The sequence below is a fragment of the Stegodyphus dumicola genome, chromosome X1 (genome assembly GCF_044657685.1).
Source record: "Stegodyphus dumicola isolate Sdum_Otavi_A_Nest chromosome X1, ASM4465768v1".
Classification (NCBI taxonomy): domain Eukaryota; kingdom Metazoa; phylum Arthropoda; class Arachnida; order Araneae; family Eresidae; genus Stegodyphus; species Stegodyphus dumicola.
Genome location: NC_140780.1, coordinates 48713144 through 48730655, shown reverse-complemented (window position 1 = coordinate 48730655; position 17512 = coordinate 48713144). Strand labels below are relative to the sequence as shown.

At 36.1% G+C, this 17512-nt stretch overlaps 1 protein-coding gene across 4 annotated transcripts in view; it reads right to left on the bottom strand.

The window, feature by feature from the left end:
* LOC118191144 (palmitoyltransferase ZDHHC2) overlaps positions 1–17512 on the bottom strand; it is a 139616-nt gene that overhangs the window by 101631 nt on the left and 20473 nt on the right. For all 4 annotated transcript variants that reach the window (XM_035361945.2, XM_035361946.2, XM_035361947.2 and 1 more), the window contains exon 2: positions 7803–7829. In XM_035361945.2, coding sequence (XP_035217836.1) covers positions 7803–7829 — 27 coding nt within the window. The remainder of the gene's footprint in view (positions 1–7802; positions 7830–17512) is intronic.

Sequence of the window (17512 nt, the reverse complement as noted above, 5' to 3'; positions counted from 1 at the left end):
GAGATGTTTCACTGAATAAGTGATTACATTCATTTCCATTACTAATTCTTCTGAAGGCAAAATGAGACATTATCACTAAAAATTTTCAACCAATAATGTTACACAAACCAGTTTAAGGTTAAACAACAGCTGAACATTATTTTGACTTTGCTTTTCACTTTTTCATACTGCAAATTATTTTTAAAGTTAACTGTGTATTGAATGATAAAAATGTCAAAACAAAAGCAGAGGTGCAGCTAGAACTTTCAGTGATCGGGGATAACAGGAGATTTTTCGGCCCTTTCTGCGTGTCAAGAATGGAAAGCATTTCATTCTAAAATTTTGTAGCTTCAATTTGGCACCCCTTAGATGCTGCACCCTTCCTTGCCCCACTTTAGCTATGCCACTGAACAAAAGTGTCTAACACTTGAAGGAAAAAAAGCTGATTCTTGATGAAGTGGATGAAAAAAAAAGATGTTGCCAGAAAAATAAATATTTTGCAAAGCAGTTTTTGGTTAACCCTGTAAAATCAGGGAAAAATTTCATCAAACTTTGATTCCGCCAATACAAATGCCAAACATAAGAAAACGTGTATTATAAAGATGTCAATGAAACAACATTAAAATGGCTGTGAAGAGTGAGAGAAAAAAAGTATCAGTATCAGGGCTATTAAGGTTTAGGATAAAGTAAATTTCATATGAGCAATGGGTGGCTGGCGAAATATACATATATACAAAAATTACACAAAGTAGTTGTAAAAATCAAATGACGTAAAAGCTACTATTAAGTTACTGTACTGCTATGTGTATATAATATATGGAAGGAAATGAAAACTGAATCCTTTACTTAGAGGAAAAAATAAAAATCTAAGATGTTTTAGATGTATTAAATCACTGGAAGCAGATTATGATTTCAATAATCTCTCATTTAAGACCTTGGGTATTTTTTTAAAGCGGCTAAAAAATTTAGATAAATATACCGAAGGGCCATTACATTAAGACCACCCTGTTAATAAATAACACGTAGGTTGACCTTTAGCCCTCAAAACTGCCTGCACCTGACATGGTATTGACTCCGCAAGGTGCTGATAGGTAGTCTTATGTATCTGGTACCAAGCGCTCACCAACTAGTCCTGTAATTCCCGCACACTGCGAGGAGGTAGCATGGAAGCACAAATTTGGTTTTCCAGGTGGGACCACAATTGCTCCAATCGATTACTGTCAGGTGAATATGGAAGCCACGGCATGACTTTAATTTCACCGGAATGTTCCTCGAACCACTGCCTGACGATTCGACCCTTACTATATGGTGCATTATCCTACTCGTATACACCCTCCCCCATTAGAAATATTGTTATCATGAATGGGTGAACCTGGCCTGCAACAATGTTTGCATAGCATACAGACATCAGGGACTTTCTATGGGAATTATGGGTCCTAATGTAATCCATGAAAGTGTTGCCCACGCCAACTGTGCATCTGGGAGCCAGGATTTCGTTTGAAAATCAGTGTATTAGCATATGCCCATTGATGTGATGGAACAGAAAAACGTGATTTGTCGGACCATGCAATTTTCTTCCATTATTCTAATGTCCAATTCCAATGTTTTCTAGACCATCAGCCCCCACTGCATAGGCCCATACACAGCAATGTATGCCGAACATTGTGTTGAGAAACACTGTCTGGCTCGCAACTGTTGTAGCTCTTCGGTCACGGTGAACGATGCGGAGCAATCTCAGCTTTCCTCTGGACTCAATGCACCGTCGACGACACACCACTGGCCGGCAACTTATCATTTCACCATCCATCACTTTCGATATGTGTTCACAACAACTGCATGTGAACTGCCCACTAAAAGTGCAGGTTCTGATATTAATGTTCCCAGTTGCCGAGCCATAACAATTTGGCCTTTATCGAAGTCTGACAAATCAGCTGCTTTTCCCATTATGTTGCTAATTGTGCTATGTTTGGAAAGATGTATAGCCGCTTTATATACTCCAACATCAGTCGGGGATTCGCAGTGGTTTTGTTCCCAGGCGAGCCATTGTAATAGATGGAGGGTGGTTCTAATGTACTGGCTCTTCAGTGTATATGGATGTATAGAAATGGAAATTGCCCTAAGTGAGATACAACTGCAGTGCTCTCCTACAAAATAACAAAGATTTAAGGTTTTGTATTTCCTCTAAATATCACTGCGAAACTGCAGCCCATGGTTCAAGAGCTAATAAAAAGTGTTAAGATGCATTATCGCAAAAGAATTTTGAAGAAGTCCTTGATGGGAATTTAATATAATCAGTCTTTATCTTATATGACTGCCAGTCTGAACTTGTAAAAAGATGGAATTATGACATCACTGAAAAAATTGCTTAAAAAAAGCTGGATTTATTATTAAGACTGATACTACTACTGATAACAGTAGCATCAATGATGACGATGGGTAAGGAATTGAATAATATGCAGTTGTAATTGAAAAATCAAGGACAATTACAGAATAATGAAAAATTACAATATTATTTATTTATAGATAATGATGTTGAGATCTGAGGAATTCCAACTGAAGAGGATATATTGGAGAGAGTAAAAAATAGCAACTCGAAAGCAAATGACGAAAATAGTAATGAAAATGAATGCAAAAATCTTTGCCAGAAAATACATTAAATGCATGATACTTTACAATGTGGTTTTCAGTTTGAAGAAAGTGTACCAGAAGATTTTTTTTTATGCATTACAAAGATGTGTTGACTTATATTACAACACGAAATATTGTTCCCAACAATCAAAACAAACTTGCATAACATAATTTCTTTAAATGACTTTGTGTAATTTTTATACATAACTTTGATGGAATTGATATATTAACATATTTCATTTTACTACTATTTTATATTTAAAATTTAAAAAAAAATTCTCATCTCAAATAAGTTTTTTGTGGGATTCCGTGACTTTGTTAAATACAGGGGTGACTTTTTGAATTATCCCAATGTTGGAATGTATCAAGAGCCTAAATTTTCCATTCATTCCAGCCAACTATAATGCATCCTTTTGAAAACTGCCCTTTACCATACGCTGGAACTGCTTAAACTCATGCTATGTGGACGACTGTGTATCCGAAGTTTTTGATATTAATGTTTACAAGTTGTTTCAATTTACATGGCTTTAAAAGCAAAGTTGCTTGTAAAAATGGTGATAAGCATTTTGGAGGAATGTCTGTTTTAGGGACAATGTGGTACTTCAATTTCCTACTAATTTACAGCCAGGCATGTGAAATGAAAAGTAAGAGGTTAATTTTGCAATGCTACAAAAGATTTTCAATTCTCTTGGCTTTTTAACTCCAACAACACAACTTCCAAATCTACTCTTACAAGATGTGTGGAAGTCAAAAGAAAACTGGGATTGTAAATTACCACCAGATATTTTGAAATAATTTTCATAATGGTATAAAGATATACATGAACTAAAAACTTAACTTTGCCTCGTTACATGGCACTTAATTCATTTCCTGAACTGCATGTTTTGTTGATGCTAGTAAAGGGGTGTATTCTGCGTGCGTCTTTGTTCGGCTAATAGTTAAATCAGATGTGAAGCTAGTTCTTGCTGAAGTCTAGAAAGGTTCCTCTTATATCCCTGAGTATGCCATGTTTAGAATTGATGACTTGTAGTACAGATGCTAGGCTTGTGAATTCTAGTACCACAGTTCTTGGTCTCTCAGGTCTTAAAATAAACCTTTGGTCTGATAATAGTGCAGACATTTGGTAGATAAGAGAGCTGGGAAACCTGGTAATTTTTGCGATGAACCAAGTTACAGAAATTCATCAGTTGACAAAGCTTCAAGCAAGTTCCAGAGAATAAGAATATTGCTGATTTACTGTCACGTTGCTGTTCTGCTTGAGGCATGATTGTTTCTAGGCTAAAATCCTTAATGATAGCCAGTTGGCAATGTTAACCCGCAAGAGCACACGCCTGGTTCAATGGACCCGCCCGATTAAAAAAAATCTTTCTGAAAACGCCCCCATTTTCCCTCCTCCAAGGCCATCCTCTTTATGTTTCCGAAGTTTTTTGCCAGAAATTTGATTCAAAGTTTGTTTTGATCAGATCGGATCTTTCAGAAGTGTTTTCATGCTTTTCAGAATGAGTTCAGTCTTCAAGGGCTTTACAAAACAACCTGCATCTGGTAGATGAGAATCTATGAATTGTATTTCGTTTTCTTTTGTTCTCAACAAATACCATTCAGGATTTGAATTATTTCCTGAAACATGGCAGTCATGTCATGTTACAAATGAGCAATAGTAGGAAACCATTCTGAATGCACATAATGTAACATGACATACATGTGAATTGCACATATACATATATAATTATTACAAAAATAAGATTAGCGTGGGAAATTTTCCAAATTTAGTAGTCTACAGGATTTTTTAAAGAATATTATGCTATACAATATTCTTAAGCTAACACATACAAAAAAAATGTCCAGAAATTTCAACTTTTAAAATTCAAAATTTTGTTTACAGTATTATTCATAACATTGACTTTTTTTAACACATTACAACATTTTTAAACATAAAAATTGTGAACATATAGGATATACATAATATGCATTTATACATACACAAGTGCAGATTTTAAACAATATAATGAAAAACTGACAATTTATGTTCAAATTTATGATTCTGTAAGAGCAAAACTTATTTAACAGCAGCAGCCCACTAATTTAAAATACTGTTTCTCTATGCATATATATCACTTTGATAAAAAAGTGCTTTAAAATAAAGTTTACTACTCCAACTCTGCAAAAACCTATCCTTTACAATAAGAAATAATTCTGAATTATCTCTGGTTACATAAATTGTTCTTTTTAAACTACTAGAAAAATAATTTTAAGAATCAGAAGTTAAATGCATTGTAAAAATTACTAATGAAAGTTATGAGTTATTTTTAATTTCAGCCTTTACTATAACTTTGCCTTTCCATTTCCTCATGAGAAATGTAAATGGCATAGAGTATTTAAGCTGAGGTTTTTTTACTGTTAAGACAGAATGTATTTTTGCCTCTCGAGGCTACTCTATTTTAGTTCTGCCATCCCTGTTAAGTTTGTAATTATTCGGTTTGCATTATTTGCTGTTGAGATTTACATTGTTATGCCAGGTAGCGTTTTCAGCCAACTTCAATTTAAATATAATTAAGGAGTCCTTGACAACTAGCCTAGATTTTAATTTGAATTTATCTGTTACATTAGTCAAATGTATATTTATCCATGAAAAGCCAAAAGATATTCCTTCCAAATGTTAATTCACACTCAAAATGGCAGTCGTAGAAAAGAGAAATATCAGATCAGTAAAATTAAGGAACTTTTTGCAGATTCTGGACAAAATTAGGGGCTTTTAAATTATCTTCAAAAAACATAAGGACCATAAGAACTCAAGTATTACAACTACTGTGTTAACTAAAGTATGAATTATGAGGAACATGAAAAAAATTCAGCACCACCTTTCAAACTGCTTTGTTTAGAATATCAGCGTTCGAGAACTAGGCACAAAAAAATTAAAACATACATGACAAAACCTTATTGCGAGTTACATTAATGATATGAAACGCAGTAACTCTTTAAAACATTTAAAAAAATTATATTTGAAAATAGTTGTCTTATAGAGTTTCTGTTCTAAAATATACTTTATTTCAAATGCTAATGATTAATGACAAATGTTTAAAATAATTGATACAGTCTAAACAGAACAAATCAATCAAAATTTTAGGCTAAGTTATGAATGTCTGTTCATAATCAAAACAACTATCTCCTTGTATATTCAAAATTCCAACACATCATTCTTTACACATTTTTTTAAATAAAGCATTAAGGATAATTTTTATTTGTTGCTTTAGTTATGCATGCCATTCACTTTTCCATGCTAATAATTTCAGCTTAGGTGATCTATACAATTTCTCTCCAAAAAGATAATACACACATAAAAAAAAAAAAAAAAAGACAGATACAAGTAATTTCAGAAATGAATACCAAAAATACTACAAAACTTACATTCGAGGTTCCTCTCTTATCTAAAGAGTGATTATTTATTTTTTTCCCCCTTTCTTTGAGCTCATGAACCACAGATCATACGAGGGCCATCCAGGAAGTAGATTACGTTTCCGTCTGTGTCCGCTAGGGGCGGGGCTAGCGCGGCCATCTTGGGGTCAGAGCGTTGCGCAGCTCAGTCTGCATCTAGCCGTGCTAGTGAGAGGTTCGTGCTGTGCTCCGTACAGATACTGTGACGGTTTGAAATGTCTGCGTTAATTGAAAATCCCGCGAGCTGCGCTCAGTAATAAGGTTTCTGACTGCAAAAAACTGTAAACCGATAGAAATCTGTCGGCAGCTTCGTGAAGTGTATGGGGACAACATTATCACTGAAGGTGGAGTGCGTCAGTGGGTCATAAGATTTCAAAATGGCCGAACCAATGTTCACGACGAAGATCGAAGTGGGAGACCCAGCATAGTGACCGCCGAACTTCTCGAAAAAGTCGATGCTAAAGTCCGTGAAAATCGAAATTTCACAATAACGGAACTTTCTTTGAGTTTTCCACAAATTTTGCGAAGTTTGTTGCACGAAATCATCAGCGAAAAGCTTGGTTACCACAAGTTTTGTGCAAGATGGAAGGCAAGAAGAGGTAACGAAGTGGTTGAAGGCGCAGGCGGCCGAATTTTTCGACGAAGGAATTTCCAAGCTCGTACATCGCTACGATAAATGCCTTAATTTGTATGGTGACTATGTAGAAAAGTAGTATTTGAGTGTGGCTTTCATCTGTATATAATAAAATTTGTTTCCTATACTTTGTTTATTTTTTTATTCCAAAACGTAATCTACTTTCTGGATAGCCCTCGTATTATAATACTGATACATAGACCAACTCCGTAACAAAACAGTAATAAAAGGTAAAATATTGAAAAAGGAATGTAAAATAAAGTTATGCATGTTAATGCTCATTATGGCAATTTTATTGTTGTACAAGTTATAAGTCAATCTCTCCTCAATTCCTTCTTAAATTTCCTACAAAAACAAACAAGTAGCGATAACTTGTTGGTTGTTGCAGACAAAGCACCATATATTTGAATTTCATTCTTCTGACTATAACACTGTTAAGAACTAAACAACAGAAATGACTTAACAGTCAAAGCAACATTCTGAATAGCAGCACAAACAAATTTAACAGTAAAAAAAGGTAGCTTTTTATTAATCAGACTTCAGAATGAAATAGTAATTGAAAAGCATTAATAATTAAAGTCAAACAAAAACAATAAATTAATAAAAACAAATAGTCAGTTCAAAAGAATTAGTAAAATATAAATGTGATAAAGCCCCTAACAATGGACATGCTTAAATATAATATAAATTAACACTAACAAAAACATAATATAGATTAACATAAACATAACATAAATTACTTAAACAATATAAATTAATAAAGAATTAGTAAAAAGAAGGGGAAAAACAATGAAAAATTAGCAATCTGGTTTTAAGATTTTTATGAAAACCAATATATATAACAAAATGACGAAGAATTGAATTACTATCCATAACTTGGAGAATATACAGGGAATGAATTTGCGATGATGTCAAAGGTCATACGAGGTCTAATGCACCTATAACATAGCAGAAAATCGCAAGATCTCTAACATTACGTGCTCTTCATATCTCAGCTCACAAAAATTTCTGTCAAATGGGAACGGCATAATCTGAGACAGCAAAAACTTAAAAAACTTAGCCACCTAGATGAATTTAAATTACATAATTTTGCATATTATATTAATTTACAATTTTATGTGTAACTTACTTCTCTCAACAGCACTCTCTACAGCATCTGAAATGAAAAAGGTTTATGTTAATTGTATGTATTTCAATGCATTATATTACATGGAATACATATTTTCCACAAATAATACATATGTACAGAGCGGTTATAAAATACCTTTCCTTGTTTAAAGGTATCTGCAGCAAAAACTAATAAGTGGCATGAAACCAAATTTCATAGACAGACTGTAAAAATGCATGGAGAAATTAATTCTGCTAAAAAGAAAAAAATATTCCCAAAAGTTGACGACATGAGAGATTTCGATATTGTTGGAACCGGAAGTGGGTCAATAATTACAACAAATGCATGGGAAATGGTTAGTTGGTTGACTTTAATGGCACAAAACCTTGAAGGTTATTATGGGCCAGACGAATAGTGAATAAAATCTAAAATGCACAAACACACAGTATCAGATGAATTGTTGAAATGAACCTGCAATGCTGATGAAAGCATGGAGAAATGACTTTGAGAAATGCTCTATCAACAGGTAGAGCAGGATAAAAGGAAAAAAAAACTTCGAATCATATGGTAAAAAAAGAGATGTCTTTTAAAAATCTTATGAGGTTCATGTGAAGGTTTCTTCCAATGAGATCTGTTAACATTCATAAAGTTAAAATGATATTTACGTTTCTGACTAAAAGCAGGACAGCAGGTTAAAATGCGATTGACTGAAACGGGGACGTTGCAAGTGCCACAAATAGGCTCATTACTTCCTTGAGATACTGATGTGTCAGTCTGCAGTGACCAATTCGTAGGCGAGTGAGGAGTACATCCTCCTTTCGATTCCCTCTCAACTCCCAATACTCCAAATTGGGTTTTACTTGTCTTAATTTGTTCAGAGTTTGGCATTCCCAGAGTTCTTGCCACCTGGACAAGATCTTCGTTCTGATGTAATTCCGTATGTCTGTAAAAAGGACATCATTTTCAGAGGTAATAGCAGACTTTGCTGTGACATCGACGAGTTCATTGCCTTTGATGGCCAGCATGTCCAGGCACCCAGCAGTACGCAGTAGAATAACCTGTGTTTCTCAAACAGAGGTGTGCCTTTAAAATTTCTAAGACCAAAGGGTGGCTAGTATTTGTATTTATTGATTTAAGAGCACTCAGAGAGTCAGAGTAGAAAATGTTTCGTAGGCGAGTCAGCAGTACATCTTCCTTTCGATTCCCTCTCAACTCCCAATACATTCTGATGTGTCAGTCTGCAGTAATAATTCTGATGTGCAGTCTGCAGTGGCAAACTTTCTGCTATTCTGTTTAGAGATAAAGATTAAGGAATTCAAAATGGCAAAAGTTTCTGCAGTAAAGACAGATGCAGCTTTACTTTACAGTTAGAATGACTGCTTCTATGCTCTAGGAAAATTTGTTGATATTGGACATCATTGGTACTGCTCTTCTTAAGTTCCCCAAAAATGTTCTAAAAAAAAAAAAAAAAAAGAAGTTAGGTGAATAGTCACTTCTTGCCAGGGAGCAATACCAAAAAAGTTAAAGCTTTTGGGATGCAGATCTTTTAGGATGCAGATCTTTTAGGTTGAATTCTTCAATGAGTGAATGTGAAGATCAAATGGTGGGATACATGAAGGACGTGTTTGGTAGATACAATAGTACTGATCAGATGTCATGAGTCGGACAGGATGTTTGGCTTGTGACATTACTTTATAATGAAGATCAATGGACAACTGCTTGTGTCTAAATTCCAGAGATGGTTCAAAAGAGATGACATATAAACTTTGGAATGGAGATGTTCTGAAAGCTCCACAGCAAATCCGTAGTGCTTGATGGTGGACTGGATCCAATTTCAATAGCATAGAAGGTCTTGTTTATCCATAGACATACTTGCCAACCTATGACACTCAAAAATCAGAAGATTTTTTTAAGAAATCGGAAGATTTTTCACAATGTTAAAAAGACTTTTTAAATGAGGAAAATATAGTTTTCAATAATGAATTGACTTTAAATAGTATCTAATTCTTAAATGCAAGCAACACAAAAATTCCTTACACATAAAAAACATTTTTATTACTTGCATCGTTTAAGAAAACAAAAAAAAAAAAAAAAAAAAAAACCCTTTAATCAGTTTTTCTACAAATGGTATAAATAGTGGCAGATTTTGCTTTCTTTAAGAAAGAAACTTCATAATTTTGTTCATAGCAATTGCCACGTAGGCCTGCTTTCACTAATAAAAGTTTTCTAATGTGTCATCACTAATATTAGATCTAAATTTAGTCCTCGTTTTCGCAACAACACTGAAAATCCTCTCACACTCTGCATTACTATGGGGAACTGTCAAGATGGCCAACATAATTCTAGACAGTTCTCTATATTTTAAAATTCCATCAGCATCTTTCAGTTTTCCAATTAAACTCCACTGGGTGTCAATCCTAGCTGATTTTATAACTTCATCCAAGTTTTCTAATTGTAAACTGCTATTATGCAGCTGTTGGACCTGTTTCAATTTTTCCTCCTTTTTAGAACTCCTTTCAAGATTATAATAAATATCAACAATGTGTTCATCCACATTTATTGGTAAAGAAGCTACTCCTTTTTCAGCTGCTAAATTTAAGAGGTGACAGGTGCACCTCATAATCTGCAAATCTGAATTTTTCGTTCTGAAGATACCTGCAACACCAGTCTTCAAGCCTACCAATACTGGTGCATTATCGGCACCTAGTGCTAAGCAATTATCCAGAGGGACTGCATTTTCTTTTAAAGTTTTAATAATTAGCTGTGCTATATTAAAGCCTGTCAAATGACCTTCCAAAGTGGGGACAGAAAGTAAACTGCACTCAATTTCTGAAGACTCTGGATTAAAAAAAGAAACAACAATTGGATACAGTTTTGAATTGGTATTATTGCTTCCATCCGTAGAGAGGCAGAACGGAGCTGTTTTAATGCGATCAATAACTGAAGATTTATTTTTCAAATCCATTTCTTTAACAATTGCACCTCTTTTGGTTCTTGCACTTAAGTATTTCTTAGCGATTTCACTATCAGGAAACATTTTTCTAAATAAAGCTGCAGCGTGATGCGATGCATTTAGTGGCAGGTTGTGCTCCAGTAAAAAGGCAGAGAACAGACATTCTGCATTAATAACTTTTTGATTTTTTGTTTCCGAAGAAAAATTTAATTTTTCGTTTTTTTTTTTTTTTTTCAAAACAGCTCATGTTGCCCTTGTGTTTTTGTGTACACACATGTTTGAGACCATCCGCCCTTCCACCATGCGAAATCGAAAAATCGCAACGACAGGCGGTACACATCGCAAATTTATTACATTTCCTTGAGGAAATAATGGAAGGAAAGTCAACTGTGTACGATTTTTGAAACGTAAACGAGTATTTCAAGTTTCTCGCAGACATAACAAAAGATGATAATTTCTAAAACTGTTTCCCAAAGGCACGTGTACTCACACAACTCAGGACAAAATGACCGAAATAACTAAAGAAGATCCAAATAACAGCTTGTTTTGTCCTCATTGGCTAATATATGCCAGATGACACGCAGTGGAGCACAATGCCCATTGGAGAACTGGAGAAGGACGTTTCTGGATACGTATATGCTCTCACTCACAAAGCAGAAGTTATCTAATTCGCAAGGTTTTGTTTTAGATATAATCTAGAGAAAATTCATTTGCTTCGGACGTCCAAAATCACTTTTTTTGTTCACATAACAAAGTATTAAGCCAAGTTCCATAAAAATCGTGAGAAATTTTAAGAATAAGAAAAAGTCAGGAGAAATATATTGTAAATCGGGTTGGCGGGAGAGCGGTCGAAAATCGGGAGTCTCCCGCCTAAATCGGGAGAGTTGGCAAGTCTGCATAGATAACACAGCCATAGTGAAGTTTGGAACAGATTAAAGCTCTATAAATGCGGAGCATAGAGCAACGTTCTGCTCCCCAAGAAGTATTAGCCACAATTTTCAGTATGTTGAGAGCTTTAGCACATTTTTTCTTAGATTTAAGATATGTGGAAGGAAAGTAAGCTTTCTGTCAAATATAAATAACTCCTCAGAATTTTGCTTCTGGCTCAATGCGGTTCAGAGCTGTCAAGATGCAGCTCTTGATCAGGATATAGATTTCTTTTGCAACAGAAATGCACGCATGGACTTCTGGCTAGAAAATTTAAAACCATTGTTGTTGGACCACTTTATAATTTTGTTTAGAGCAATTTGTAGTTGTCTCTCAATGTATCTCATATCTTGACTGTGACGATAGATCATCAAATCATTAACATACAGGGAACCATGCACTGTGGGAGGAAGTTCTCTTAAAATGGAATTAATTTTCAGGCTGAAAAGAGTGACACTGAGCACGTAATATTGGGGTACATTTTCTTGTTGTACAAATACTTGAGAATGCAACAAACCAATCTTAATTGAAAAATGCGGTCCTCCTTCAGAAAGTTTTGAATGAAGATGGGTAAATTATGTCGCAACCCAGTGCTGTAAAGGTCATGAAGAGTTCCATGCCGCCAAGTTCTATCGTATGCCTTTTCCATGTCAAAGAAGATTGAAATCACGATTTCTTTTCACAAATGCATTGCGTACTGCGGTTTCTAAAAACAAGGCATTGTCAAGTGAAGATCTTCCCTTACGGAAACCACTTTGGTAAGGCGATAGGCAATGATTATTCTCCAGATAATAGGTGAGACGGTGATTTACCATTTTCCCCCACGATCTTGCAAAGGCAGCTAATGAGCGCGATGGGGCGTTAATTTAAAGGATTTTTCGGGTCCTTGCCGGGTTTTGCTATAGGGATTACAAAGGCCCTGCACCAGGTAGTTGGGAAAGTTTCTTCTTTCCATATCTTATTATACAGAGTGAGAAGGACCACTAGAGATTCATTGGGCAGATGCTTTATCATCAAATAACTTATGCCATCAGGATCAGGGCATGTCCTATCAGTGCGAGATATTACACTTCTTAATTCAAACATGGTGAGATCTTTATTATAAGATTCTGCATTAGGATGGAAAAAGTCGATTTGAATCCTTTCCAAGCGCATCTTTGTGGACAGAAACTCTTTTGAGTAATTACAGCAGCAAATATATCCCCTAAAGCATCGACTATTTCTTCTCTAGTACTTATCACCTTTCCACCTTTTTCTAGAACAGAAAAGGAATAATCATTACATAGTCCAGAGGCTTTGCAGAATCTTTCCCAAATCTGTTTGCTAGATAATGAGGAGGTAATAATGCACACGTTGGCTGCCCATGATTTTCTCTGACTTTGCTGTCTTACTTTTGTTGCATTAGCCTTAGCTTTTTTTAAAGCCCAGAAGATTTGCCAGTGTTGGATAGCTGTGAAAGATACACCAAGCTTTCTTTTGCTCTATCAAAGTTTCATCATGACAATCCCTGTTCCACCAGGGTTTAAGGCACTTTGTGAGGACTTTGGAATGCAGAGTTCAGCAGCTTGTACAATAGTATCAGAGATCATTTTTCCTACTGCATTAATGTCTACATCGTTAACCATTTTTTCAGTCAGTACAGCACAAGATGCAAAAAGATCCCAATCAGCTCTATCGTAAAGTAAGCGTGGTTGCCTCGAGATCATTGATTTTCTTGTAATATTTACAATCACTGGGAAATGGTCACTATCGTAGAGATTCTCCCCTACACTGAAAGAGGAAAAAGGTTGTAAAGATGGAGAACAAAAAACCAGATCAATTGCATGAAATGTTCTAGTCGGCTGATGAATACACAGGCATATTCTCCATTATTAAGGAGCCAAATAGAATGATCTTCCATTAATTGTTCGATCTGCCAGCCCCTTGAATTAGTGATTCTACTTCCCCATATGGTACTATATGCATTGAAGCCACCTGAAAGCAGAAAAGGTTCTGGGAGCTGCTCTATTATTCTGTTCAACTCTCACTGATCAACTTGCTCATGTGGGGGTAAATAAATAGTACATACTGATATTGAAAAGCGTAAATTAATCTGAATTGCCACAGCTGGAAGAGATGTTGTCAAAGGGAGAACAGTGAATGGGTGATTGTGGGAGTCGATAAAGCCCACACTACAAGCATGATCCCCAGATGGGTTGTCCTTTCTTACTGTTATATATCTCCGTATTTTTAGCATGTCTGCTTAGTTTTAACACAGTTTCCTGAAGTGCAAAGCAGGCAGGTTGATAGATATTGATTAAATCCTTGATATTATCCAGGTTTTGAGGAAACCCCGGCAATTCCACGAAATAAATGTAGCCATTACGGATGCTTGTTTTGATGGTGTTGTTTTTTTGGCTTTCGAAGCAAAAGGTGTTTCGGAATGGATAATACTTGTTCAACATCCATTTCGTCTGAGTCGTCTAAGCGTCCTGAACTCATGCTTGCAAAAGAATTTTGACTGGGGGTCCTGGGGTTTTGCTTATTTTTCTCCTTGATAACATCTCTATGCTTATTTTGTTGGACATCCTGTTTGCCTTTGGGCGCAGTCACCGGCGTACAACTTTCAACACCAGGTTTTTTCCCCCAATTTTTGGTTTATAGAATCTTCTGTCATTGCTAGTTCTTTTTTCTGTGCGGTTATTGTGGTTTGAGTTGATAATGATCTCAATGATTTTGTTGTGGATGCATAAGATTTATTAGGTCTTGGCTGAATAGAGAGAACAAGTCTTTTGGCTTCTGCAAATGATACCTTTTGTGCAACTTTAATGTTTTGAATTTGCTTTTCTGTCTGCCATTTTGGACATGATCTTGAAAAAGCTGGGTGCTCACCTTTACAATTTATACATAAGGGGGCAGCAGAGCAGCCTTCACTGATATGGGCTATTATGGAACATCAAGCACACGTGCGGTTACCACGAAAAGAGGTCTTTCCATGTCCAAAGCGCTGACATTGGAAGCAACACATTGGATTCAGTATATACGGCCTGAATGAACCATTTAGGTATCCAGCTTTGATGTTTTTAGGCAGGTTAGGAGACTTGAAAGTAAGTATGACACAGTGAGAATAGTAACTTCTCACACCATGCAGTTTGCCAGCATCACAATTTTAATCGTAATCGCGGAACTGCACGTGTGTATATAAGCACCAGTCAGATGGGTTTCTTCCCCTTCTTAGCTGCTGTCGCTTGGCAATCAGCAAGACGCACGATGTGCGGTGCTCTGCCCCTGCATATCGCGCTGATGGAGTTTCATTGTTCCTGATATTCGCACATGGAATGTCGTCGTGATTTTTGCATAAAAGGAAGCAGAACGATAAGATCACAATATATTTAGATGAAAATGCTCAGCTTAAAAATACATCTGCCACGGTAACCTTCTAAAACATCTCAAGCAGATTATCAATAGGTGTTTGACTCCAGAATGTGCATTACCAGCGATGTGTGACCATGTGATTATTTTATGTGTGTTAAAGAATGTAAAAGTGAAAAAAAATGAGCTTGTACGTGTATAATAATACTGCGTGCACTGCACAAAATTAATATGAGAAAATTTCGACTGCATAAATATGTGATGTAAGAGGATTGCGATTGTTAGCTAACTAACACGTGTTCTGCATTCTCCTACTATTCCAATTTTAGGTTCCCATGTTTTGTGTTCTAAGTTATGACATTTTGATATTTTATATGTGTGTGATAAGTGTTCCATATTTAACCCAGAAAATGTGTTTTTGATAAAATAAATGTGAGATTAGAAAAAGAAATGTGTCTCCGCAAGTCTCATGCATGTGGGTTATCGGGTAAGTGAAATATTTAATTATTCTTGATGCTAAGGTTTAATTCGCAATGTACGATGACTAAAAATTCAAGCCAGAAAATATTGGGCACATGTAAATTAATTAAGGATTTCTAGATAGATATTTGGATAGATTGTCACATTACAACGTGTGAACACCACTACAGACATATTTAGTGGGAATAAGTTGACCGTCTTTCCGTATTTTGATCATACAAGCACCACACACGTTTTGATCTGCCAACTCTTTAACGAATTCCTCTTCAGTTACTGATAGTTAGTCTATTTCAGAGATTACTCTTTCGGACGATTTCAGAGTGTTATGTAGCTTAACTTCAATGTTTGTTTGTCCTAATTTAGTTAGTTTCAAAAGACTATCAGGCTTCTTTCCGGACACAGTTTCTATCAAAAGGTGTCCAGACCGAAGTCTCTTAATATTTTTCAGTTCTCCTACAGAAGACGAAAGATGTTTATTTATTAGAAAGGGTGACATTTTTTCAATTCTTCAGAGCTGGTTATAATTAAGGAACGTGGACAAAATACATCTGATACAGTGCTTTCTATGTCGCTTCTTAGTCTTTTGGTCACAATCGGAGTATCGGGTTCATTGTTGGAGCAGGAAGGTATCATAGCATTCATATTTAAATGGACTCGGATTCCTAGGCCGGAACTATACGCAAACTGAAATCCCACAGTCGGCTTTCCCGAAAGCAGGTACTCCCGAGAGCTTGTCCCCAAGCCACTAACACAAGGACTAGTGACCAGCCGATTGACACCTGTGAGGATGACAAGGTGTCTCCCGTTTAACTGTAGCAGAGGCCAAAGCAGTGTTTTGAGGACAGTACCTCACCCCTCAACTACCAGGACCCTCCTTTCCAGTGACACAGGTCTCCACGCATGGCAAACATGTAGGCAGTTTTCTTGCCACTCAAAGAACTAGGGACAAGGCTATTCTAATATCTTATGATGAGCCCGAACCTCAGAAGAGAGAAGGAAAACGAGAAAAGTTGCAGTTAAGAGGAGAGACCACTATAGCTCCAGGATTGTGACACCCGGTCACCAAGATGGTAATCTCCTGAAGGATCTTCACCTGCATATGCTTTAGCTGGACATGTTGGAACAGCCTTCACGCCTAGAGTGGCACTACCAGGAGCTATGCTCCCGATGTACTTCACCCATTCCGCCCAGTAACACCCCCACCACCACGTTGAGGCAGCATAGCTGGACTTGAAGAGCGGCATGTGAAATGGATCATAAAAAAATTTCATTAATGTTTCACTAATAAAATATGCACATACAGTTTAACATTGGCCGAAAACAATATTTTATTAATCGACATTAGAGTTCCTTGGAGCATGTGCAGCATTCTTGATATGCTGACCTACTCTGCGTATAATGTTCATAAACTATCAGTTTCAATGTTTGCAACAGCACATCTAATGTTTTCTTTCAATGAACTCATGTTTGTAATGCTACCAGCATACACAATGGATTTAACGTACATCCACAGACAAAAGTCACACGGGGTGACAGCTGAAGAATGAGACGGACATTCCACTGGAAAATATTGAGTAGTAACTCCATTATTACCAAAATATTGGAGTAAAAGATTCTGTACTGAATGAATATGTGGTCATGCTCCATCTAGCATAAAAATTGTCAAGTCCACACACTTTGATATAATGCAGGAACGGCAAGAGTTTGTTGTATCTGCCGATATTTCTCACCAGTAATGTTGAAGGTAACAGGACCTGCAGGAGTGATAATCTCAAGAAAACTAAGGTGCTATTATGAAACTGGCTGTGAATCCACATCGCATGGTTACTTTTGCAGAATGCAGTGGCACTTGATGGATTAACGTGGGCCATTCAGATGCCCCAATTCAACAGTTGTGAAAACTGATGGAACCATTCAAATAAATAAAAAAGCCTCATCTCTCCACAATATTTTTCCTTAATACTTGTCGATTTCCATTCGGGCATGAAAGGTTAGAGCGAAAGTCAGGCCCTTAAAATCT